Source organism: Mirounga angustirostris, unplaced genomic scaffold (genome assembly GCF_029215605.1).
Source record: "Mirounga angustirostris isolate CCGP_5_RB_7025 unplaced genomic scaffold, mMirAng1.0.hap1 SCAF_5, whole genome shotgun sequence".
Classification (NCBI taxonomy): Eukaryota; Metazoa; Chordata; class Mammalia; order Carnivora; family Phocidae; genus Mirounga; species Mirounga angustirostris.
The window spans coordinates 142,588,713-142,616,040 of NW_026991713.1; the positions used below are offsets into that span (position 1 = coordinate 142,588,713).

The window sequence follows — 27,328 nt, forward strand, 5'->3', positions numbered from 1 at the left end:
GCTGAAGAAAGGCCTGTACTAATCAGACCCTGGAAAGAAAGTCAAACGACCCCGACTGAGTACTTGCAATCCTTATGCTCATGTCTGATGTTAAGGGACATTGTTCATTTTTCTCAATTTATAGTTTCCTGGTATTTGCAAGGTATCCTATTTTGTGCTTAGGCTGATATGTATTGCCAAAACAAAAGTTTAAACAGTAGCAAGGATTTACAGAGCTACTGGTGAGAATTCTAGACTCAGTTATTCTTCAAAGGCCCCACATCCATATTCTCTGAGGGATCTTCAAGACAGAGGTGAAGGAATAAGATGAGAGAAGCAGATGTAAACTCTTAAAAAAACACAAACAGTGCTGTTACTAATAATGACACACACTTACTTCCTAGCCTTTGCCCATGGTTCCCAGTTCAAGGACAGAGAGAGGCATCTTTCCTAACCATGGAGTGATCTGAGCTGGTGTGACCACTCCCTCGCTGTTGGTTTCCCCAGAATGACAGGAGGGCTCTATCAACCAATCAGTGACTGTAAGCTCCCGTTGTGAAGTACAAGGAGCAGGTGTACAGGGTTATGAGAAGGGGAGCATCTCTGCAGGGAGCCCCTGGGTTCACGAGGCTTCACCCTGCTCGGTCATTTCAAGTCTTGACCCCTCAGTGATCAGAAACTGGATACAGGAGACAGAAAATTATGAGAATAAGACAAACAAGGATTGGGGGAAGCCTTCTGAGGTACTAAAGTGGACACAGAAACCAACAAAGTCAGTCCCCTCTACAGCAGGTTGCCAACACTGTAATGGACAGAGGCTCTCGAAAATGTTATTCTACATCGGAGTCACTGGGGCAGTTGTTTTAAAACTGCAGATTCCAGTGTTAAGAGAAAGAACGATAAACCCAGCTACTGGGTGATTCTCCTGAACTGCCTTAGAAGGAACTGATTGGTAAACACTGGAAAACTGAAAAAGAAAAAACTGAACAGTGACCACAAAAGCAGAGATTTCCCATCCTTCCTCTAAAAGACTCTGTCCAGGAAGGGGCGCCTGGGTGGCTCAGTCGTTAAGCGTCTGCCTTTGGCTCAGGTCATGATCCCAGGGTCCTGGGATTGAGGCCCACATTGGGCTCCCTGCTCAGCGGGAAGCCTGCTTCTCCCTCTCCCACTCCCTCTGCTTGTGTTCCCTCTTTCGCTGTGTCTCTGTCAAATAAATAAAATCTTTAAAAAAATAAAAGATTCGGGCGCCTGGGTGGCTCAGTTGGTTAAGCGACTGCCTTCGGCTCAGTCATGATCCTGGAGTCCCTGGATCGAGTCCCGCATCGGGCTCCCTGCTCGGCAGGGAGTCTGCTTCTCCCTCTGACCCTCCCCCCTCTCATGTGCTCTCTCTCATTCTCTCTCTCTCAAATAAATAAATAAAATCTTTAAAAAAATAAAAGATTCTGCCCAGGAAGACTGGATGGGGTCCAGGAGCCAGTCACTCTGGAGCAGTGGGTCCATGGACACACCTTGAAAAACAGAAACAAAACCCTAAGATGCACAGAGGGCCTCCCCGCCCTGCATGGGCCATGGCTAATTGCTCACCACCCCATGCAGCTAACAGCGCAGTCAGTCCCAGCTCCGTCCTTCTGGCAGGAGGGCACAGCCCTCCCCTGAGCGCACAGGCCTCCACCTGCCATGTTTTGGACAGACCTGGATCAGCAGTGATCTCGGGGCCTCACCTGAAGCTTCCACTTCAAACTCCTGTGACATGGGGACCAATGTGAATCCTAACACACTCTCATGAGCATTTTAAATAAGCAGCACTCCTGATTTCCCTTGTTACAACTTTAAGAATCAGGACATTTCCATAACACAGTTCTTAGTTTTTCTCAAAAAACAAACAAAAGCCCCAAGCCAAACAAGAAGAACACCCCCCCCTCCCTTGAACTTCCTATTAGAAAGAATCTGGCAGGAGACTACATCTGGGAGCCCCACAGGAGAGTCCATAGGAGAACCTGACGAGGAGGCTCCTTTGGTCACCAAACTTTCTCAGATTAGATACACCCAAAATGTGTCCCACTTCTTAACAATGCTCCTTTAAAAACAAACCCTGAACCTGTTGTGAAGGTCAGCAATGATCTAATTGACAACTCCAGTCCCAAATGATGTCAGATGTCCCTCCCTCTTGGACAGTATCACCAGGAATGAGGGGGCCTCCTCTTCCAGAGCACTGCCCAGGAAACCACCTCCCCCTCTCTGCTTCCTCACGCGTCCATGTGCACAGCCCCCTCCTTCAAGATGGCCTACCTGAACCTCAATCCCAGTCCACAGAAAGATGACCCAACCTCTACCCCAACCCAAATCTGCTCCTGTTCCTTTGTCAGTAAAATTTAAATAATTAAAAAATCCTTCTATCCATGAAAGCTGTTCAGGAAAACTATACAGTGAATATATATGTTTAACTGTTATGTCACTCCAATTATTCAAATTATGGCAAGTAAAAGAGCATACAGACTGTATTTTATTAGATTTAAATAAATCTTTTTTTTTTTTTTTTAAGATTTTATTTATTTGACAGAGAACGCACAAGCAGAAAGAGAGAGAGGGAGAAGCAGGCTCCCTGCTGAGCAAGGAGTCTGATGTGGGACTTGATCCCAGGACCCTGGGATCATGACCCGGGCCAAAGGCAGCCGCTTAACCGACTGAGCCACCCAGGCGTCCCTAAATAAATCTTGATTATTTCTAAAACACAACCTGATTTCAGAGATACTACAATCTGGAAAAAAAAAAAGTGCATCTTAGAAAAATAAAACACAGTAATAATATGGTGAAATTCCTAACAAACTTAAATAATCTGTAGAAAGTTAAGAAATTACAAACACGATGGCCAAACATAGAACTATGACGAGATACATTTGAAGATTTAGGAAAATGTGCCAATTTGCTTTGGAGTATTATCCTGAGGATCTATGAGCCCTCAACAATGATCTCACCTGCACTGGGGCCTGGAGCCTCCCCCACTCCCCTCCAGAGCCCCCCAGCACATCCCAGAGGATAATGACAGCTGGGAACGCTGTGGGGGACAACAGAGCATATCCACGGTCTCTACGACCACTGACTTCAAAGAAGAAAGACTGCCCCGCAGACTGACCCCCATGTTCCGGGGACACTCTTCTGCCCTGGCGCCTGACTCGCCATCCCCTCCTGTTCAAATCTCCTCCTCTCTCCGCTGCAGTGATATCATCCCATTACCCGGCTCCTCCTCCACCTGTCTCCCGTGCAGGGCTCTCTCGCTCCCTGAGGAGTGGCACAGCGGCTGCCCTATTGTATGCCCGCCCACCCGTTTGCCCGACAACCCCACTTGGACATCTCACAAGCCTCTCAAAAGGAACACAGGTGAAGTGCAATTACGAATGCCCTCCCCTCTGTCACCTCGTCCTCACCCCTCTCCAGTTTGTTCCTCCCCCAGTTCTGTAAATTGTTCCCCCACCCACCAAGTCGCCTTATGTGGTGGGGCCCACACTTCTGTTCTAGTGGCAGACCTTGTCTGGTCTCTGTCCCCTCCCTTTGTGATCAAGTGTGTCCTTTGGTCTAGACCACCGCAGTGATCCCTGGCACCCAAAGCCCTCCCTGAGCTGGCTCCTGTTCGGCCGCCAACATTCCAGTACATGGCTCTCCACTCCCTCGAGAGTCGCCTTTCCCACTGGCTGCCTGCTGGTCCCTATACAAGCCAACACTCTCCCCGTGCCCCCGGGTCTCTGTGGCTTCTGCTCATCTTCTGACCTTGCCCTCAATGTTCCTCCTTGGTTTGGCCTTAAGGAGGTCCCTGTGGCAACCTCAACCACTGCTTGCTACTTAGACCTGCTAGGGCAGTATTTTGTGATGATTTGTTTTTCATCACCACCAACCAAATTTCATGAAAGAGGGGGTGAGCTCACTCACACCTGCATCCTGGGAGCACATGGGCCAGGAGGAGGTGTTCGATAAATGGGGTGAATTAAAGGGATGGCCACATCCCCTTCCTTTCTCAAAACTACCTGGGGATGCTGGAGTCCTCCAAAAACTAGAAGAAAGGAAAACGCAAGCGCCCCATGATCAATGACTGAGTAGCTTAAAATCAACCCATGAAGAGCTCAACCAGGGCATCAGGGGATGTAGCACCAGAGCCCTGAGCTGAATTGTTTGGTATACCAGATCCAGTTGGGTTTTAAAAGATTATTCCCCAAAGGATGGCAAAAAAACCCCACAAATAAGATCAAGGCTTCATATTCTTGGGGCGCCTGGGTGGCTCAGTTGTTAAGCATCTGCCTTCGGCTCAAGTCATGGTCCCAGGGTCCTGGGATCGAGCCCCGCATATCGGGCTCCCTGCTCAGTGGGAAGCCTGCTTCTCCCTCTCCCACTCCCCCTGCTTGTGTTCCTGCTCTCACTATCTCGTTCTCTGTGTCAAATAAATAAAAATAAAAATAAATCTTTAAAAAAAAAAAAAGGGCTTCATATTTCCCCCCCATTAAAGACACCCAGTTTTTGCTACTTTCTTTCCCTCACTGTGCAAAAATAAAAATAAAAAATAAAATTAAAAAATCCACAGATTCCAAGGGGTCAGATATAATTTTAAAAATTTAAGGAAGACCACAAAACGTGCTCAAGGAAGCGACATAAACACAGGCTAGCATTCCCAGTGAACTCAGGGCTGCTAAAACATGATACCAGGTATTATTAAAAAGAGCTTTAGGCTTTGCAGACAGGAGCTACATAACCTTGAACAAATGAGAACCCCTCAGACCCTCAACTTCCTCATCTGTAAAATGAGACATGTATTAATGTATTTTAAGAGGCTGTTATAAAAATAAGGCAAGAGGCGCCTGGGTGGCTCAGTTGGTTAAGCGACTGCCTTCGGCTCAGGTCATGATCCTGGAGTCCCAGGATCGAGTCCCACATCGGGCTCCCTGCTCGGCAGGGAGTCTGCTTCTCCCTCTGACCCTCCCCCCTCTCATGTGCTCTCTCTCATTCTCTCTCTCTCAAATAAAAAAAAAAAAAATAAGGCAAACTGCAGGGCATGAGGGCACTTAGAAAGACCTCAGGCAAACTGCACTGGCTGTCCCACGTCTCTGCCAGTCCCCTCTGGTTCCCATCCCAATAGCACCAACGCTGCGACTGGGCCATGCTCCCTCATAGACACACATGCTGGCAAAGTCTGCCCCTTGCGCTCCAGGTAAATGTCTGAGGACAGCATTCGAAGCCTGCCCTCCCTGCTGGGGTCTTTGTCAAAGTGCATGCATACCCCTGTGGGACAGTGGTGGCCAGGCAAACAGCACAGCTCTACAGATCAAAACACTTCCTCAGTTTACCCTGATATTCTGATAAGGCTGTGGGGGGAGGAATGGAGTAAGAAAGTGTAGCTGGAAGGGAGAGGGAGAGAAAAAGACGGATGGAGAGAGCCACATGTCACAAACACAGACAGAGAATAGAATGCTAATGTCACTGCCTTCCCAGAGCAGGTGTTCTCACCTGGGGTGACTGTGGGGAGAGAGGAACGGCTGTGAGCACCTGGTGGGTGAGGGGCACAATACACAGGATGGCCCTCACAACAGAGAAAGATCCAGTCCCAAAGGTCAACAGTGCCGAGGGAGAAAGAAGCCCTGCCCCAGACCAAAGGGTTGTCCCCACTGTCCCCACCAGCCCTGGCACATGTGAAGGGACCCGGAAGCCTCTCTAAAATCCAAAATGAATCTGCCCCTGACATGCACACCACTGCCAGGAATTCAGTCCCCAGAGGCAGAGGCAGACAGGGGAACCTAAGGCAAGGGGCCTCTGCCACCAAGCTGCAGGTAAAGGAGAGAGAATGGGGGAAATGGGCTGGGGAAGATCTGAAAAGAGAGAAGGGAGGAAAATGTAAGGTGGGGTTTCCCAGACTACAAAACACAGACTCTCTGTACAGAAGCACACACTCGCACTCTGGCTGAGCTCAGGGGACGATCACCAGCACTCGAGTCCACACAAGGAGACTGGAAAAGGAAGAGCATCAAGAGCATGGATGCCAGGTCCTGGTCTGCTGCCCCAGAGCTCAGAGGAGCCGACCCAGGGAGCAGTGGCTTTGATTCGGGTTCTGGATCTGCACCACTGAGAACAGGACAATCCTGGCAACAAAATGTTACTGCAAGGAGAGCAGCAGATCCAGGGAGGTTATGGGGAGATGATCAGAAGAAATAAAGTAGTAAAAATTTTAAATAGTTTGAGAACATGTTTTATTACTTGTCCCCCTCCCCCCTTTTTTTTAAAGAAAGAAGAATGTAACAGAGAGAATACTTGCTCAGGATACCTTGCTCTTACCCCATTTTCTGGTTTTATCAAAAACTAAGAGTAATCCAGCAACTACCCCCCCAACTTCCAACAGCGTCAAAACTATAAGTACTGTAAGCAATGTCAATTTCTTAGTTGTGACAACTGTACCAAGGTTACTTAAGATGCTAACATCAGGAGAAGCCAAAGTGACAGAGATACAGGAATTCTCTGTGGTATCTTTATAGATAAAGAAAAAGTTTTTAAAAATCAAAAGACAAACCAAAGATGATGCTTTTCTGAACATAATCCCTGGCTTTCTTCTGAGCCTTGGGAAACCGCTACTGCACAACTACGTGGATGGCAAGCTCGGAAGGGCAGGTCCCCAGCAACAAGCCCAGGGAAGAAGACCGGTGGCCCTGACCGACCACCAAAGGCACATCAGATATCCACTTACTAAGTCTGACAAAAGAACACACCTGCCCCTCAGGGTTTGGAATTTTAAAAGATTCCATTTTGCAGGGCAAAGGGAGCTATTTTCCCATCACAATCTTGGTTAGTTAGGCTAGGAGGCTCTGAGACTAGCTCCTCTCTTACAGGTAGGAAATCTCAGGAAGAAGAAACACATGTGAAGCCCTCTACCAAGACGGACACGACATCCTCATCACCCAGGTACACTGCAGTCCTCGGAGGTCAATGCCCTTTGTTTATAACACAAGTCGATAGGCTTCTTCAGACAGCCTCACCCACTAACAGAAGTGTGAGAAGAGCCCGGCTGTTCCCTGCTCCACGACTGCCACGAAGCTCGTCCTGCACAGAGGGAGCCACCTCCACCTAGCCTCCAGCCCAGCAAAGAGAAACTCACCGAGAGCGCGCTACTCAGGAGTATTTCTCTTTTCCTATCACCCACGACACACGTCCAGTTGCAGATCTTCACAGTTTGCATGACACACTCCACACGCCAAAGCACCCACTGGAGACCACAGCCTGAGGGCCACGGGCAACTTACCATGTTTGGCACGTTGGTGACTGAAGCATTCTTGATGTCTGTAGGGAAGGGAGGCAAACTATTGACCATGCTCTGTTTGCTGGATAACTGGGGGTTTACTCCAGGGGCTCCCATTTGCTGCCCTCCAGTTTGACTAAAGGGTTGTCCGAATGGACTTGTGTTACCAGTCATTCCCATCTGAAACAGAAAGAGGCAACATGAACGGTCATGACACAATCACATACAAGAGGAAGGGCCTCAGAAATGCTCACTTTGACCCACTGAAGCAAAAATCATTACTTCTTGTGAAACCCTAATTATAAATTGAATGCTCATTCTCCAGGTTCCGTTTGGGTTACCAACAGAGCAACTTGCTCCAATGGCTGCACATAAAGGCAGAACACCAAGAAGCCTCTCCCGACAGCCCCGCCTACCTCCTTAACCATCATCCAAGAGCCAGTGCCTTTCCCCCCTCACCCCAGCCGTACTCCTCACCCTAACACCCCCATGCCCCGACAATGGCAGCAACACATTAAGAAAATCATCTGGAAAACGGAGCTTCCAGAATCACTGACAAAGGGGAGGTCCTTGAGTTTAATCCTGAACCACTCCCAAGTAACTACTTTCTTTCAAATTCCCCCATCAGATTGAAACTGTTTCCATTAGCTCAAAATAATAGTAGGCATGTTGACAAGGAAATGATATAACCTCTGGGATTCACTTTAAAATAATCCCAGGAGGCAAGGGGTTGTGGCAAGAGGGGCCTAGATGAAAAGTGACTGGCCATATGTTGCTAACTCCTTTTTTTAAGATTCTGTTTATTTATTTGACAGAGAGACACCGCGAAAGAGGGGGAGTGGGAGAGGGAGAAGCAGGCTTCCCACCGAGCAGGGAGCCCGATGCGGGACTCAATTCCAGGACCCTGGGATCATGACCTGAGCCGAAGGCAGACGCTTAACGACTGAGCCACCCAGGCGCCCCATGTTGCTAACTCCTAACCAGGTTGATAGGTGTGGGGAGGTTGTTATACTACCTTCTCTAATATCACAAGTTAGGGTTGAGGGCTCCATAAAGAAGTTATTTTTTTTTAAATTAGTGAAATAAAATAAAACATACAATAGCTAAAGGCAAGAACAGGAAGGAGGAGCACCCATCTATGCCTCCCTTCAGCTCCAGCCTGTACAGGAGTGAGCTCAGGAACCTTGCAGCAACACCCAGCCCGGCCCGCCACTCTGGAGGGATTGGTTTCTTTAGTCACCTGCCCCTCTTTTCCTCAAAGTTCTAATATCCTACCTATTGCCTGGTGCTCGCTCGACTTCTCTGGTGTCTCTGTGAGTTTGATGTTTGGAAAGTGGGAGGAAGGGTTCCCTAAGGGAGCATCTCCTAGGGAAGAGCGCTGCCTGCAATCAAGAAACCATGGCTCGGCTCTCCCGGCCAACCCCACACGGGGACCACTGCTGCCGGGCAACTTCCATTCACTCCTCCTATGGACCCTGATCTCACCTGTAAGATGAATGTCTTGAACAAGAAGAATTACATTATTTCTTGCAGCTCTAAGATTCTAGGTTGCAAACAAACCAATGCTCACCACAGCTGACCTTTCTCAGCTGCAATGTCCACATAAAAACACAAACTAGTATAACCAAGAAGATCTTGCTCCCGAGCATGTTCATATGTGCAGGTGGCATCTAGGCATGGCCCTTACTGCTGACATTTTCACCTTTTTGAAACTGAACACGTTCCAGTTGCCACTTTTACCCTACTTGCTTTCCTTGAGTAAATGGAAACAAATTTAAATTCAATCAAACTTCAAATTCAACCTGAGTAACTGAAACAAAAACAAATTCTTCTCAAAGCCCAGTAATTAGGCTTAACTTTCAGTTCAGATGATTTAACCCAAGCGACATGGTAGCTCTTAACATAACGGGCATTTTCTCAACGAGGTTCCTTCAGTTGTTATCTGAAACTGAAGAACTGAAGCAAGAACTTGTATTTTCAAAAAGCATTACCCCAAATTAACAAGAAAGAAGTAATTCTTTCTCTCAGAATTTCTGTTTCATTGAATAAAATCAAACCCTGTTCTTAGTGCCCCAAGAATTTGCAGAAAAAACATTCTTAGAATTTCTACTTCCTGGATTTCATTTAAAATTTCTTACTTAGGACACGTATGCTAGAAGGCATGTGCACCATTCACGCCTCCATGAACTCGCCCTGTCCTCGAGGTCAGCCAGGACTTCCTGAGTGCCTGCTGTGAACCATGCCCGGTTTTGAGCATGTGTAGATGCACATCTCCCACCTGTCATGGAGTGTACTCCTTAGAGCCACCAATCTGACAAACAAGAAAATGAATGTTGTTGTGGAAGTTTCTAGCATCAACAAACCAAAGTGGGTAGCAACTAGAGGGCAGGAAGAAGTAACTGTCCTCCTACTCACACCAACCATCCAAGGTCGTCACTCTTTGGTGCAGAGGGAAGTAAGTACCAAGAAGCCAATGAACTCCCAAAGGAGTTCTGTGAGTCTCGAAGTTCACCCAACATGTTCTGAAAAACCTATTTCTAGAATTGTCTTGCCAGGGTGAAAATGAGGTGGGTAGGTGGTCTGGTTAGTTGGGTACTACTTGCCTGGTGAGCCTCTAGGCAAAGCACTTTCTAAGTGGCTGAACCAAATGTTTCAGAATGTTTGACGCACTCTGACAGATTTTCCTTTTTTAAAAAGATTTTATTTATTTTTTTGTCAGAGAGAGAAAGAAGAGCACAAGCAGAGGGAGCGGCAAAGGGAGAAGCAGACTCCCTGCTGAGCAAGGAGCCCGATGCAGGACTAGTTTCCAGGACCCTGGGATCATGACCTGAGCCAAAGGCAGATGCTTAACTGACTGAGCCACCCAGGCGTCCCACTCTGACAGATTTCTTGTCACTTTTTCTTCTTTTCTTCAATCAACAATGAAGGAAACTATCTCAAGGTGGTTTTGAACCTCACAGGGCAAGAACCAAGGTAAGGTCAAAGATCACAGATGGCAGGTAGGGAATGTCCAGCTCACGGGGGACTATACATTTAAAAAACGGGAAAATGCCATCCTTAGTCTATGACAACACACACCTCCAGAGATCAAGCACATTGAGTCCAGGCTACCTGCAGGAGGTCAGGCTCTGCTCCCTCGGCCCACAGCCTGCTCCAGGCTGACCTTAACCAGTCAGAGCAAACAGGAAAACCAATGGACAGTCTTGCAAAGGGCTGCAGCCACCCACCTCCCCCGTCGTAGACTGTCTTGACAGAACCTGGTAGAAATGAAGGCTACTCTCCAGTCCTCGCCTACAGTTTGGGGTAAGAGCTATTCACTTCTAAAGATTTGTAGATTTCTGAATTCCTGTTCTACATTTATTCTCCTTTGATCAGACTGAATACATATGGTCCAAGCCTAGGCTAACACACATTGTTGGCACCAACGTTCATAAGGAAGTAGTAAAATCAAAATGTCTATTTCCAATTAATAAACATCTACATATTTGTTCTAATTTCCCAAGTTACTTTATAACGAGTTTGTAAACTTGGCTTTATTTGCAACTGAAGTTTATCAGGATCTGGCTTAAGGCTGCTAGAGAATGACCGTGTAATCTTTTGAATAAAATTCAAAAGGCAGAACAGCAGAAATAGGCAACTGTTCAATTGATGGTGAAATTTATATAACGTATGAATAAATTAAAGCCTATGGAATTAATATTTATATTCTGCCTCATTCAGCAACAGTCCACACATGTTAACTCTATTCTTTCGGAGCTCCTTTAAGCACTGAATTCAAGTTCAATCTCAAGAAATGGGAAAAGTGGACAAGTTAAGTACCTAAAAAAAAGGCACGCTCTCCTATAATGAAATCTAAATTAAATAGGTCTACCACATTTTCCCATGAAAAAACATTCCTGTAACCAGGTGGATCACTCATTGGAAAACCTACTCATTCTGTCATCTGTGGCTCTCACTTCAACAAGAGAGTAAGACATGTAGATGGCAGTCCCTGTGCACAGGAAAGCACAAACTAGATAAGAAGGAGAGAAAATTACTAGTGCAGATCCAGAGGCCTACCTGCCCCCCCAACTACACAGGGAGGTGGATTACGTATTAGCCAAAGCAGGGCTCTAAAGCACGAGATCCGAAGAGAAATCTCTCTTTTGAGTTTAGTCCAAGAAACCTGAACAAGGGGCGCCTGGGTGGCGCAGTCTTTAAGCGTCTGCCTTCTGCTCAGGTCATGATCCCGGGGTCTTGGGATCGAGCCCCGAACCAGGCTCCCTGCTCCGCGGGAAGTCTGCTTCAGCCTCTGCCCCTCCCACCCACCTGGCTTGTGCTCTCTCGCTCTCAAAAAAGTAAATAAGTACTCTCAAAAGGTAAAAAAAAAGAAACTTGAACAATATCTGCACTAGCCTTTGTTACTGGAACAGACAGTGTCTGAAGTAAATTGTAGTAACAGTGCCTGGCCCATCAATCAAAACCTGAAGTTCTGAGCTGTCTGGCAAGTAGGTGAGTGACAGCCATCTACAGGAGGAGGACAGGACGGACGATGCTTCTCTTTCTACTGTGACAGATATGTACTACAGATATACTGTGCAAAGTATAAAACACTACATAAGTCTACGGCATTATCTGTCATAATACTACTTATGACAGTCCACCCTAAATCTGTCTTTGGCATAAACCAGGATAAGACTTGCCTTCCTGGAACATACATCTCCTCTGTGTTCTCGGGCCCTAGTACGTAGTGGGTGCTTATTCAGTATTTGGGGAAGGAACCAGATAAATGAGCCCTCTAAGAGACTACTGCATTACACAGCTGCTCAGAACAACAGAGACCCCAACATCAGCCCTGAAGGCAGACGCAACTGAGGAACTGGGGGCCAGTCACCACTGGCTGGAGGGGCACTGGTAAAGGCAGGAATGGTGTCCCTCCTATCTTCTAAATACCCATCACTACAGACAGGAGGACAGAGCAGACAGGCAGCCTGCTGGCCATGCTGAATTTCAGCACGACGAGACCATGCCCTTGGGAGCTGGTTTCACAGGAGGATGATAGCTCTGGGGGGCATCACAGTATACACAGGAGCCTAGCCCGGCTGTAAAGCAGATTCTCTGAGCTATATCCACTGGGCCAGCAAAGCCTTGGCTTTGGTGCAAGGCTCCAGGCCATACCCCCTCTCCCCCAGGCTTCCCACTGGTGCAACAAAACACTGATCTATCGGCCTCAGTGGTCACCAGTGGCTGCCAACAACCTCCTCTGCTGACCTCAGCATGTGGGACAAATATTTTTATTTTCTACTTGTGTCAATGCAACTATCAACATATAGTACTGAAAAAACAAGCTCTAAGCTCCCCCCCAAAACAGCAAAATTCTCTCCACTACACTAATCCTAAGACTATCTTTACTGCTCACCTAATCAAATAAGGTAGTAAACTAAACATCAAAGAACTAACGGAGGGAGGGGTTGATTAAAGAAAAATTGCACTGACAGTAGAAATTTCCTCCCAAAATAGGTTTCTACAATAGTGGCAAGCCAAGTATCCATGTTCTTGCTCCCTGGTATCCCCTAAAGGTTAAGGATGCCTGCCCTGGGGGAAGGAAACTCCTCACTGTCTGTCCCTCTCCATTCTCAGGGAAGGGAAAGCTCTCCCCCAATCTCACACCCCTGCTACACACGGGCCTTTTCCAGTAGACAGTCTCCTGTCCAAAGACGTCAACCACTCATGTAAACCACCACCCTCACAAATGAACTCTCCTCAATTTTCATCTCCAAACATCCTCTTTTCAACATACCGTCTCAGGAAGCATCAGATCATAACCACTTATGAGCTAAAAGCCTGAGAGAGACGATGCCGTGTGACCAGCTAATATCTGGAACAGGACAGAAGGCAGAGGCTGAACAGGACCAGCAGAAAGATGCTTCCACTGCATGATTTTACTTAAGAGTCAGCCAGGCCTTCAGAAATGTTTTAAGTGGCAACAAATGTGGAGTTTGATGTGGTTTCGATGAGACCACTAAACACATTCTTTTTCAAAAGATGCATTCTTCAGCAGTTTTCCTCGCACCTTACATACACTTAAAACCACACTACACAGCACGGCAATCAGAGGAAGTACTGCTCTGGAGGGGCGTTACTGATGCTCGTCAGAAAACGCACAGAAAGGAAGCAGAGTATGACCTCAGAAGGGACACCTGGGCAGGTTAGAATTTTCAAGTGTGAGGGCTTCAAAGTATATCTGGTTTGTGGATGAGGACAGAGGGGCCCAGAAAGCTGAGGAAGACAGCAAATCAGATGGAGAACTGACCCTGGCACTCCCCACCGCCTCTGTGCTTAAGCAGAACCGTGTCTCCCCCAGCTACACCTGGCCTGGTGCATGCATGGCACGTGATACTGCTGGACAAGAAGGCTCAGTCCACAAGGACCAGCGGCATGGGCAACAAAGCCAGCCCAAAACAAATTAAAGTTTTACTGGAACACAGATACAAACAGGATTTCATTCAGACAGGCAGCAAGCTGTAGCTAAGTGTACGGACTCTGGGGATAGTTACCTGGTCTGAGGGGAGCTCTTTGCTACGGGTGAGCTGTGTGATCTTGGGCAATTTACTTACACCTCTCTGTTCCCTGGTTGTATTGTCTCTAAAACAGACATAACAGCACCTCCTCTTAGAGATGAGAGACGATTACACAAACCCATAGATGTAAAACATCAGGAGGAGGTCGTACTATTGGTGCTGGCTAGGATGCTGCTATCACTTGGTGTGGGGAGGAATGGTTTCACATTAGATAGGATTTCTTTCAGAAATATGCTTAGGGTAATAACAAAATAAGCGAATGTTTTTCAGAGAATGTGTGATGGTGGGGAGTGATTCAGACAGAATCAGAGGGAGAGGCCAGCTGGAGACACTGGCATTGGATTATGAGACATTTTCAGAGAAACATGAAATAAACTTGTGACAAACCCCATCCCGTGCATTTACCAGTTGTAGCAATACTTATAATGGCCAACTGTTTTCAAGCTGTCCTAGCAAACCACAAACATTTCCAGTTCTCACTTCAGACTGTTTTCCAGCCTTAAAAACCATACTCAGAATGTTCATTTCAATCTTAATATATACCATAAGCAATAACAATGTAACACCAGCACAACCCAGGCCTAAACTTCCTGGGCTGGAATTTAAACCAGAACATGGAGGAATAGGCCTACAAAGAAAAGAAACTGAGGGGATTCCCGCCTGTAAGTTGGCCGTGACACAGCACCAAGTGCTCCATCCTGATGTGGCTTCAACCCGGCCCAACATGTTCACTGGCCTGAAGGGTCCAGCCTATTCCTTCACTTGCTGGCAAACATGTGAAGCCACAGATTCACACAGGGTGTGTAAAGACAATGCAATTTCATACACCATGGGCAAAAATCTGCCAAATAACTTAAGAGCCAGAAGTATTCTTTCTTTTCAATGACATAAAGAACCAGAACTAACCCAGAGTATGGCCATATCACTTGTAAAGCCAAAAGCATTTTCTCTTGGCAAGCTACCATGGTTGGGAGAAAGCCAAGAAAAGCAGTTTTCATGGAAAGACATGGTCGCATTCAGTTGTCTGCTATCACCCGCTTGCTCTTGGAATCCTTCCAGTACCTCAACTTGGCAAATAAAGAGTAAGGAGAAATATGCAACAGATCGCAATGCCAAAGCCATGGCCTGGCCTGTGCAGAGTCACCTGGAGCAAGGGAACCGGGCACAGGAGCGGCCCGGCCCACCTCATTGGACTCCACTCTTACAACGTGGCCAACTTGGAAATTATTCAGGGAAATCTATAGCCCCTGAGTCTGGACACTTCCCTTAGACCAATAAATCACAACTGGAAGATCGGTAAGAGTATTTAGCGATGCTCGTGGTATTTCACTTGTATGATGTATGACCAGAATGTGACTTAGAAACAACAATGGACGCTGCTAAAAGGAAGGTGATGGGACAGCAAATCACTGCTAAGGCTTCAGGCCTGGGGCCTCATCTGTATTCACCCAGAATTCACTCTAGAACCTTCTAGCAACACAACTAGTACCTTAGCAGAGTTGGAGCTACCTCGGCATGTCACAGCAGTTAGATACACCAGCTCTCTGTACCGTGGCCCTTGACAGCTCACTGGCAAATGCAATAGGCCAAGGTCAGTGGGACACTGTCTGACATCGTGGTTCTACACTCATCAGCTGTGTGACAAACCTCTTGCCCCCTCTAAGTTCTCCTCGGCTGTAAAACATGAAGCACTCAGATGACCACTAGGTGATCTTTAAAGTTCCTTCTGAGCCTAAATCTGATGACTTTTTTGTTTGAAACAATCAGTGCTTGAATCGCATGAGGTCCACACTCCTGGAAGGCCCAGCTACTCACAGTGGGTGTCAACCGGAGACTCGGAGTTGAGCCAAGTGCCAGGCCCTGGGGCAGGAGGACCTCCCAGGGTAATGCTCCTGTGGGGATCCCATGGAGTGGCCAGCGGCCTGTCCCAGAACACTGGGGATCTCCCTGCCACCCACAATGCACAGGTCCCAGGCTTTCCACAGCTCTGCACCCTCCAACACCATCCCAGAGTAGGTCACAGGCACAATAGTTGCAGGTGAGGGCAATGAAACTACAATCAAGTCCTTCCCCCAATTCTTCCAAGTCCAAATATCTTCCTAGGTAGAAAAGCATCCTCATTAGGATTGAGTACTCCTTGCAAGCAAAGTAAAGCCCAGCATTAGCCCACAGCAACCACGGAGAGAGAAGAGAAAGGAGAATAAGATGATAAAAGAGTAAGAGAGAAAAGGGAAAAAAAGGAAAGCATTTTATTTTACAAAGAGTGAATCTTGATGAAGATGAATTTTAATTTACACTGCAGCTCAGCTGTGGCACAATGTAATAGAGATCCAGGCTTTCAGTAATATACTCCATGACGCAAGCCTTTAGCCCAAGCCCTCTGCAGGGAGCGCACGCCTGTTAGGCTGAGGAGTACTCTCACACAGGCATTTACAGTCCCCTCGAAAAGCGAGGAAACAGCGCAGATGGAGCACAGAGGAACAAGGCAATGTCCACATGGGGAAGGACAGGTAAAGGTGGGACTGAACATGCAAAGAAAGCTTTGGGGAAGTGAGCCCATGATTATTATATCAGAGGAGAAAGAAAGCTGAAGAAAATTCAGAAAATTATGTTCCTCTTCTACCTTGGGGCAGGAAAACGGAGTAAGTTCTTCAAACAGGCAGGGTGGAGGGCGAGCCCCAGGAGGCAAGCACGAGGACACAAACCTGGGGCTTCCTGTGGCCTCCTCCTATCCAGCTTCTTGGGCCTCAGCCACAAGACGACATGAGGGGATAAAGTAAGGTGCTGCCCAGCTTATGGAATGCCATAAACCTCAAACCATGAAACACACTCCACTACTACTCTACTACAGGACTGTTTCACACACACGTAACTCTACTTCCAACCAAACACTGAGTTCTGAAAATGCTAATGAAATATGAATGTGTGCAGTCCTCCCCATTGGTGATTCTGGTGAGGAGGTGGAGCAGGGCTTTTGAGGACGCCCAGAGTCACCTTGGCGCGCCACACTCTGCACCGTGGTCACAAATGAGGTGTGGGAAAGCACTTGGGAAAGCGTGAAGTTGATAGAAGGCAGCGGTGGCACTCCAAGTAAAACTCTTCTTTTACTATGAAAACTCATTACTGATGAAGGGAAAATGTTCCCTGCACATTAATTTGTAACAAAAGAATACAAAACATATAATCCCTATAATTAACAGATGTGCCTGCATACACACAGCAAAGAGAACACGTTTTCTTTCTTTTCTTTTCTTTTTTTTAATGAGCTCTATGTCCAACAAGGGGCTCGAACTCACAACCCTGAGGATCAGGAGTCTTAGGCTCTACCAAATGAGCCAGCCAGGCGCCCCGAACACCAACATATTTAATAGTGGTGACTCTAGAGGGTTTACAAGCGATTTTTAAAAAAATTTTATTTATTTATTAGAGAGAGAGAGAGAGAGAGAGAAAGCACAAGCAGCGAGAGTGGCAGGCAGAGGGAGAAGCAGACTCCTCGCTGAGCAAGGAGCCCGATGCAGGACTCGATCCCAGGACTCTGGGATCATGACCTGAGCCGAAGGCAGATGCTTAACCGACTGAGCCACCCAGGCATCCCTACAAGTGATTTTTAAAAGTTTTCTTCTAAATATTTTCTGTATTATTCAAATCCTCTACACAAGGCATTATTTTATAAGGAGAAAAGTTGTTTTTTAAAGCTATCCTCTACTCAAACATCCTGACTACCTATAGGGATAAGACGACCCCTGTTTGGCTGCACATCCGTATTTGAAATATTAATTTAAGCTGTCAACAGACACTGGTAAAACTAGGTAGATCAAACTGATTATGACTGCCAGAGATTACTCTTGGGTCGTAATTTAATCAAATTCACCCTGGTTATAACATGGCTATAAGTTGTCGCACTCTGCTCTAATGGATTATAGATGTGGCCAGAAAAAGCCTGAACAAGGCTTAGCCACTCAGCCATGTCCTACCACTCTCTGCAAAGAAGGCTGAAGAAGGGAAAAGAGAAGCAAATACAGTCAAGCCAATCAGGATATAAAAGGTGGCACACTGCTCTACTGGCTTATGTTTATCAACTTGGAAACTGCACAGTAGATTCCTGGTACAACAAAGGCACAGTTACCCTGTTACCCGTACTCTGGTTTGTAATTCAGGCCATTAGGATACCGTTCCACTCGAACCTATGTGGTACCTGAGCTCTGGAGAACAACAGGCAGGAGACTGGATCATGCGGGATTTACCCGAATGTCTCTGGCTCCCAGGTTTAGACAGGAAAGTGCATTTTAAGTGGAAAGTACCTATTTAAGGAGGAGGGGACAGCAGCTATCCTGTCTGCCCACCTGCCTCCTACCTCCGAGCTCTGAGCAGTGATGCTCTGATCTTTGGGACAGCGGTATCTGAAAGGCTACAGCAATATGCATGTTTACTGACCATGTAAGCATCTTCCAGGAGGGAGACACTCTGGGACAGTGGAGGTGCACAGCATGCAAGGCCATGCCCTCCCAGGCCCAAGGAGAGACACAAGCTCCAAGGAAACCAGATGTGTGAGGTGAGCAGCTAGCACGGACATGGAACACTAAGTGCAGTCTGAAGAGGGCAACGGGGTCCTGGCCCAGGGACCAAATGGCTCAAGAGGTCACACCTGAGCTGCGCTAAACAGTAACAGTGATAGCCAACTTTGGGAGCTACTGTTCTGCATCATCACCATGCACGAGGGCACAGGAAGACCGGTCAGGAAGGGGTCTGAGTATCCACTAGGCCTAGAGAAGTTTTCATTCTTGCAGTTTCAAAGTCTACCTCTACTCACATATCCCCAACAATAGGACTATGTGACCAGCCATCTGGCTGGGAGTTAACTGACAGGTCTAAGGTATTAATTAAAATGAGCACCAAGACTGGAAAGAGCAGGAGTAAGCTGGTTATTAATGCTGATGATCACTCATCAAAGCTAAGCACTGTCTCAGAAGAGCATCATTCGCAACACCGCCAGCCAGGGAAGAAAAGGTGCTGTGATCCATCCCTCCAATCAGATCCTGACAGACTCAATCTGGAGTCACAGCCACCTCCACACACCTTTCCTTCAACGAACCCACACGTAGCAAAAGCACACCTAGGCACAGCCACACCCTGACAACTTTCAGTACAAATGCCAAGCGGGCCAGCGCCTCCCATTCCACAGTAAATCTCCAAACAAAATGTGCCACGTTTTCAGGAGAGAAAGGATGCCCTGTTACCTCCCCTTGGTCTGTCCCTTATCTCTGTGCCCCGTCAGTCTGGCTGCTCCCTGCTGAGACCACACACCCTTGCAAGCCAAGCACACGGGGCTGCTCGGACTTCCTGTTTCCAACTTACATGGGATAGCACATAGGAAGATGATCGGGAAACCACAAAGCACTGTGCAATCTGGAGGTGGCTTTAAGGTCTCTTTCCAAAACTACAGCACAGAAAATCTCTAACATCTGAAAGGATTTTCTACAGTGAATACATTTTCTATAATACTGAAAAAGAGACAGGCATGTACCCTAATTGTAACAATTTACAAAGTCAGTAATTCCAAAACTGTATTTGAAATTGGCATTTCCTAGTATTACCTATTTATTGTCCTCTTATAGGATTTAAGATGGCTTGTTTTCCAGTTCTTTCTTCATATACTTGGCAGAAAAACATGAAATGAATAATATGGCTCATTACTGAGGGCATCAAGTTTCCACTTAGTAGATAACAAAGCAACCACTGCAATGAGGTTACCTCAGATTACACACCATTTTCAAAAGCCACAAACCAAAGTGCCATATTCTCATCCTAAAATTCATAATAATATGCACAGGTGTACATATATAGAACTATGGCCTTGGAATTATAATCCACTGATAATTATTTACCTCTTCTGAATAGATAGTGTCACCAACATTCAATTTAGAGCTCTGATGAGGTGCTGTTTAAAGAGCTCTGGACACTTGCGTAGTTAGAACATTCAGGAAAGGTGCACACTCCTCAGCAGACACCTGGCCTGTGAAAGGGACTCTTTGCCTACACAGAATGCATTTTATCAAGCACATCAAAGATGATCAAGGATGCTTGGGGGAAAACTCCATTTGTTTATTTTTTATTTATTTATTTTTAAAGATTTTATTTATTTATTTGAGAGAGAGAATGAGAGAGAGAGAGCACATGAGAGGGGGGAGGGTCAGAAGGAGAAGCAGACTCCCCGCCGAGCAGGGAGCCCGATGCGGGACTCGATCCGGGGACTCCAGGATCATGACCTGAGCCGAAGGCAGTCGCTTAACCAACTGAGCCACCCAGGCGCCCGAAAACTCCATTTGTAATTGAGTACATTCTTTTCCCCTCCCTGCCTGCCAATTTTGTAATCTGCCTTTAATTGTTTTATATTGGAAGTAGAATTAACATACAATGTTACATTAGTTGCAGGTGTACAACATATTGATTCAACGATTCTATATGTTCCTCTATGCCCACCGTGGGAGGTGTGGTCGCTACCTGTGACTATACATTATCACAGCATTGCTGACTATGTTCCCTACGCTGCACTTTTCATCTCCATGACTTATTTATTTTATAACTGGATGCTTGTACCCTTAATCCCTTTTATCTACTTCACCCACCTCCCTCTACTAACCACCCCTCTGGCAATCATCAGTTTATTCTCTGTATTTAGGAGTCTGTTTTTTGTTTGTTCGTTAGTTTTTTTAATATTCCACATATAAGCGAAATCACATGGCATTTGTCTTACTCTGATCTTTTACTTAGCATAATACCCTCTGGTCCATCCATATTGTTGTAAATGGCAAGATCTCATTCTTTTTTTTTTTTTTTTATGGCAGAGTAATATTCCATTGAACGCGTACACATACATAAACACACACCCACCATATTTTTTTTACCCATTCATCTATTGATGGACACTTGGGTTACTTCTGAGTGAATACATCTTTATTTAAAAATTACTAAGACGGGACGCCTGGGGGGCTCAATCATTAAATGTCTGCCTTCGGCTCAGGTCATGATCCCAGAGTCCTGGGATCGAGTCCCACATCGGGCTCTCTGCTCTGCGGGAAGCCTGCTTTTCCCTCTCCCATTCCCCCTGCTTGTGTTCTTTCTCTTGCTGTGTCTCTCTCTGTCAAATAAATAAATAAAATCTTAAAAAAAAAATTACTAAGACAAAACCTCTGGTTTCTGAGGTCCAGCCACACTCACTATTTGAACGTCTGGTAGGAGGCATTTTTCTGGTTATATGGACCTTCAAAAGTTTGCATAACAACATAGAAAAATTGTAGTAGGAAAAAATACAAGGTAGTAAATTTAAAATGATATGAATAGAAGCTATAATAATAAATGAATCAAATCTATATGTATTCATTTTTAATAATACCAAATATTTTTTAAGATTTTATTTTTAAGTAATCTCTACAACCAACATGGGGCTTCAACTCACAAGCCTGAGACCAAGAGTTATACACTCCACCAACTGAGCCAGCCAGATGCCCCAAGACATTTAAACTGTTAAATTTGATTTCATTTATTTTAAAAAACTATGAAGAAGAGACATCTCCCATGCAGGAGCATTCCAAATAAATTATACAGACACTCCAGCATAGGAGAGGTAAGGAACACCCCCCACCCCTTAAATGTGGGCTATGCCCAGTGACTTCCTTCAAAAGAGGGCAGGAAGGAAGGGGGAAGAAGGAAGAACGCTACAGAGAGACACTTGGTAGACATGACCTCAGCCAGGTGATCAAGGGCAACACTGGCCATTATGATAAGCCATGCTGACAGTACCTGCCCTTGATGTGATAAAAATGGCACTTTGTCTTTATAGTCTTCCTTTAGTAGCCCGGAAGTCCTTAATCTCAGTCTTATCATGGGAAAACATCAGAAAAACCCCAATAAAGGAGCACCCTAAGTATACCTGATCGGTCCTCCTCAAAACTGTCAAAGTCATTAAAAACAAATAAAGTCTGAGAAAATATCACAGCCAAGATGAGTGAGCCTAATAAGAAATGAAAAAGGTGATGTGGTATCTTGGATGGGATCCTAACTAAAACAGAAAGAGGACATTAGTGGAAAATTAAGGAAATCTGTGTAGATTTCGGTTAATAATAGTACTATATCAGTACTGTATCAATACTGGTTCACTCTAACTGTGACAAAAACACCATATTCAACCAAGATTTTAATAACGGGAAACTGTGTAATTGGTGGGCAGGGGGAAGAAGATATGGGGATCTTCTGTGCTGGTAATTTTTCTGTAAATCTAAAACCGTTCTAAAAAATAAAAGTGTACTTTATTTTTATTTTTTAAGATTTATTCATTTGAGAGAGAGAGAGACAGAACACAAGCAGGAGACACAAAGCACAAGCAGGAGAGGCAGAGGGAGAAGCAGACTCCCCTCTGAGCAGGGAGCCCGATGCGGGACTCGATTCCAGGACCCTGAGATCATGACCTGAGCCGAAGGCAGACACTTAACCATCTGAGCCGCCCACGTGCCCCAAAAGTGTACTTTAAAAACAGGAAAAAAAACATGAAAATGATCTGATGAATACCAACATGTGTTAATTCTAATGGAAACACAGGTACTGGTTACATTATTCTGTGTTCTTTTGTGTTTTGAAAATAAAAAAAACCCTGAAAGTCACAATTCAGACCTTTCTGTGCTACAGTAATACTGTTAAAAAAAAAAAATTAAGGGGCGCCTGGGTGGCTCAGTTGGTTGGGCGGCTGCCTTCGGCTCAGGTCATGATCCTGGAGTCCCGGGATCGAGTCCCGCATCGGGCTCCCTGCTCGGCGGGGAGTCTGCTTCTCCCTCTGACCCTCCCCCCTCTCATGTACTCGCTCTCTCTCATTCTCTCTCTCTCAAATAAATAAATAAAATCTTTAAAAAAAAAAAAATTAAGACGCAAGATCACTTCTAAAATTCACGTGTAAAGAAATTATAATTTGTGCTGGCCTCTGGCATGTGAGGTAAACACACATGTTCACCAGTCAGAAAAGTTGACTTCTTCATGGGTCTTGCAAAACCTGCTTGGCTGAGTTAGCATTTCAGACTGAGAGCCACAGCCCAATCAGAACACAGGCAAGACTCACAGTATACGTGGGTGTGTTTCTAGAAAAGTGGAAGCAGAAAATCCTTTCAGGATGAAAAATGCTCCTGGGAAACTAAGACTTTCTCTCCAAGTTATTTGTTCTATAAATTTTACAGACAGGGGAAACCTGTCACATACACATCAGCTATTTCCCACCAATTTGGAATTTTGCCGTCTTACAGACAAAATGGTGTAACAGAGTAACTACGGACTTTGGAGTCAGACACAGAACAGGCTGTACGTCCACATCTGCTACATCTTGAATAATTTCCTGGGAAGCAAGAAAGTGGCTCAGAATATTTTATTCCATGTGTCAAACAGATAAGGCACCCACCTACCTCCCCGGGCTATCAGATGCACAAGATGAAGTGGGATCATGCCACCAACTCCCCAGCACAGTGGGCACCCAAGAACGGTCACTCCTCACCTGTTCCTCTCTTACCATAACTCAGGAAGAGTAAATACAATAATTGTTATCCTTCATAATAGGATCATACTGAAATGTTATGTTATAGTCATTATATAATTCTGAAAAATGCCAGAAGTATTACACAGTACTCAACATAAAAACCCTAAATGTTTTAACTTGGTGACAGATGGACAGCAAATTTCTGTCTACAGTAAATGTGATTCTTTCCAAAATACTGCAGAAATATTGTAGAGAAGTGGATCCTTGAAGTCATGCTTTGGACCCATTTACATAAAGAATGTTAGGTTTAGCACATCCCAACTTTCTACACCGAACAAGGAAGGAAATGACAGAAGCGTGATGTGTCTAGTCACCAATGGGTAACAATTCCATATTCTTTTTTTCTTTTTTTTTTTTTTAAGTGGGCTCCGCACCCAGGACGGAGTCCAATGAGGGGCTTGAACTCATGACGCTGAGGTCAAGAATGAGATGCTTAACCCACTGAGCCACCCAGGATCCCCCATTCCATATTCTAATATATGCTCACATCAAGTTGGAGAGATCTCCCAGTGCCACAGCACTGGCCCCTTGTAGAGCTGGTAACAGAAGCAAACTCACCCCCCAACAGAAGCCCCACCCCCAAGACCTCCAAATTAGAATGTGCATCTTAACAAGATCCCCAGCTGATCCCTAGGTCCTTAAAGTTTAGGAAGCACTGCCCAAATCTATGCTCAAGTCTGACAGGTAGGTGCCTGGCCAGGTTTGAGAATGGTTCCTAAAATGTTTGTACTGACGGAAACACACCTGAGAGGAATATAAGGAACAGAGGCTTCACAGAGACCCCAGGTTTGAATACTGCACCACCATCTCCCAACTGGGACCCTAAGTAAAACATTTGATTCTGAGCTCCAAATTTTTCACCTACTGAGTAGTTACAGGGTAACATTAAAGCTTAGGTATAATCACATTTTCAAGCTTCCTGGTAACCTGCTGCAGTCTTCTGCCGCATCGGGGGAAGCCTGTCCCTTCAGCTCATCTCTGAGGCTGCATGCCTGCCATAGTAGAGGCTGGCCTGGGGGTCAACCTCACAGCTTCAGAGCCCCTCAACCCCAGAAATTCCATTTGTTCATTTAAGTCAGGCAAGTTCCCAATCAAGAAACCACAGGCAACAACAAAATGCAGAGATCCATAAGCAACAGAGAGGAGACCCAGGGAAGAGTCTGAGCAGAGGCTTGAGAGAACCTGCAGTCAGTACAGGAGCTCGGCAGGGCTGAAGCTGAAGGCAGTGCAAGGGCCCTGGACACCTTAGTGAGTGAATGTGGGTTCTGAATGCAAATGCTCAGGTGTGCACGACTACCAAGGAACCACGCACTTAACAGATACCAGGCACAGCACAGTGCTGGAGACATGGAAATTCTGACCAGCCAGAAGTTCAAGACTTTGCTCAAAATCCCAGATACTGGGGCACCTGGGTGGCTCAGCTGGTTAAGCGACTGCCTTCGGCTCGGGTCATGGTCCTGGAGTCCCAGGATCGAGTCCCGCATCGGGCTCCCTGCTCAGCAGGGAGCCTGCTTCTCCCTCTGACCCTCCCCCCTCTCATGTACTCTCTCTCATTCTTGCTCTCTCAAATAAATAAATAAAAAATCTTAAAAAAAAAAAAAAAATCCCAGATACTGAACTGAGACCGCCCACAAAAGACCAAGTCTAAGGAGCAGGGCTCTTCAAGACCTGCCTTAGGAAAGTTTAAAAACAAGTCTTGAAAGGATCAAACTGGCCTGTGAGTCTAACATCTTCTAGAACAACACTCTCTAAAGGAAGACAGCAAAACTCATCTGCCAACAACATATTCACAATGTCCACTACATAGTCAAAAATTACTGAACATACAAAGAAATGGGAAAATGTAACCCACAATCAGAAATTATATGTGTGTGTGTGTGTGTGTGTATATATACATATATAAAACAAAGTATCACAAATGCAAAATCAGCTTTCAAAAGAAGGACAGGAAAGGAAGAGAAAAAAGGAACAAAACACAGAAGGGACAAATAGTATCTGTTACAAATAGTAAACAGATAGCAAGATGGGGACCTAAATCCAACTATATCAATATTTCACTGTAAATAAACTGAATACTCCAAGACTAAGATTGCCCGAATAAATTAAAAATAGGTTCCAACCATATGCTCTTTACAAGAGATGGGCTTTATTATTTTATTTTTATTTATTTATTTTTTTTTTAGAGAGAGAGAGAGAGAGAATCTCAAGCAGGCTCCATGCCCAGTGTGGAGCCTGATACAGGACTCCATCTCAAGACCCTGAGATTATTACCTGAGCCAAAATCAAGAGTCAGACACTTAACCCACTAAGCCACCCAGGCGCCCCTTATTTTTTTTTATTTTAAAGATTTTATTTTTAAGTATCTCTACACCCAACGTGGAGCTCTAACTCACAATTCCAAGATCAAGAGTCACATAGTCCACCGATGAGTCAGCCAGACACCCCATGGACTTTATCAGACAAAAGAGGGTAAAAAAATATGCCTTGCAAATATTAATCATAAAAAAGTAGGAGTGGCTATGTTAATGAGACAAGCAGATTTCAAGACAAAGGGTATTAACAGAAATAAAGAGGGACATTTAGAATGATAAAAGGCTCAATTCATCAGCTAGACAGAATAATCCAAAATGTATATTCATCTAATGAAAGGGCTTCAAAACATAGGAAATAAACAATCAGATTTCATTCTGACTAAAGGAAAAATAGACAAATCTATAATTACAATTGGATATTTTAATAGTCTCTCAGTAACTGATAAAATGAAAAAAAGTAAGTACAGTTGATGTGAGCACAATCCACCAACTCTGACATTACAGAACACCTCACCCCACAGCTGCAGGATGCACGTTCTTCCAGACCACATGCAGAACATTCACCAAGAAAGACTATATGCTGGACCATAAAACAGGTCTCAGCAAATGTCAGAGGACAAAAATCATATAGAATATATTTTCTGACCACAAATGAATTAGAAAGGAGTAAGAATATCTGCAAAATCCCCAAACATTTGAAAATTAGGCAACATACTTCCACATAAAAACACAAATCAAAGAAGAAATCACAAGTAAAATATAAAAATACTTCAAACTAAACGGTAATGAAAACAAAACATCACAATTTATGGGATGCAGTGTGGAGCAATATTTTGGATGAAATTTACTGTTCAAATGTTAATTACTGGAAAAATCTTGTCAGTGATCTAAGCGCCTACCCCAAGAAGCTAGCAAGAACAAAACAAACCCAAATTAAGTGGAAAGAAATTAACAAAAATGGAATTGATATAAAAACCAAGAAGGTGATAAATCAAAAATTGATTGCTTAAAAAACTAAAGCTGACAAACCTCTACCCAGCCTAATCAGGGAGAAACAAGAGAGAAGCAGAAATTATAAATACCAGATTGGAGAGGGGTACTGACCATTAATGACAGATTCTACCAGACATTAGAAGGAAACTAGGAGAATATTATGAGCACATTTATGCCAAATAAATTTAAGAAGTTAGATTAAACGGATAAACCCCTTGAAAAATAAGCTACCAGTACAAAAGGAGCACAAGCTGAAGTGAAAACGTTGAAGAGTCTGTACCTATGAAATTAACTGAATAATAATTAAAAATCTTCCCATCAGAAAAACCCCAGATGGCTTCATGGTGAATTTTATGAAACACTTAAGGAGTAAACAATACTAATCTTAGACAAACTCTTTCAGGAAAGAAGGGAAAGGGTAACTGTTCCAAAGTAATTCTATGAAGCCAGTAGGGTCTCAATACCAAAAACCAGGGAGGATGTGGCAAGAAAAGCACATGCCTGTATCCCTCATGAACACAGATGCATAAATCCCGGACAGTATTTTAATACATCAGATCCAGTAATACACACAGAAGACCATGCATTGTGATCAAGGGAAGTTATCCCAGGAATGTAAGGCTGGTTCAACATTCAGAAAGAT

At 45.1% G+C, this 27,328-nt stretch overlaps 1 protein-coding gene across 8 annotated transcripts in view; it reads right to left on the bottom strand.

Annotated features, from left to right (window-relative positions):
* The window catches only part of CREBBP (CREB binding protein), a 124,109-nt gene that overhangs the window by 60,736 nt on the left and 36,045 nt on the right, over positions 1–27,328 (bottom strand). For 7 of the 8 annotated variants that reach the window (XM_064592460.1, XM_064592457.1, XM_064592458.1 and 4 more), the window contains exon 3: positions 7,250–7,426. The exons of the other annotated variant lie outside the window; for it this stretch is intronic. In XM_064592460.1, coding sequence (XP_064448530.1) covers positions 7,250–7,426 — 177 coding nt within the window. The remainder of the gene's footprint in view (positions 1–7,249; positions 7,427–27,328) is intronic. 8 annotated transcript variants of the gene reach the window in all.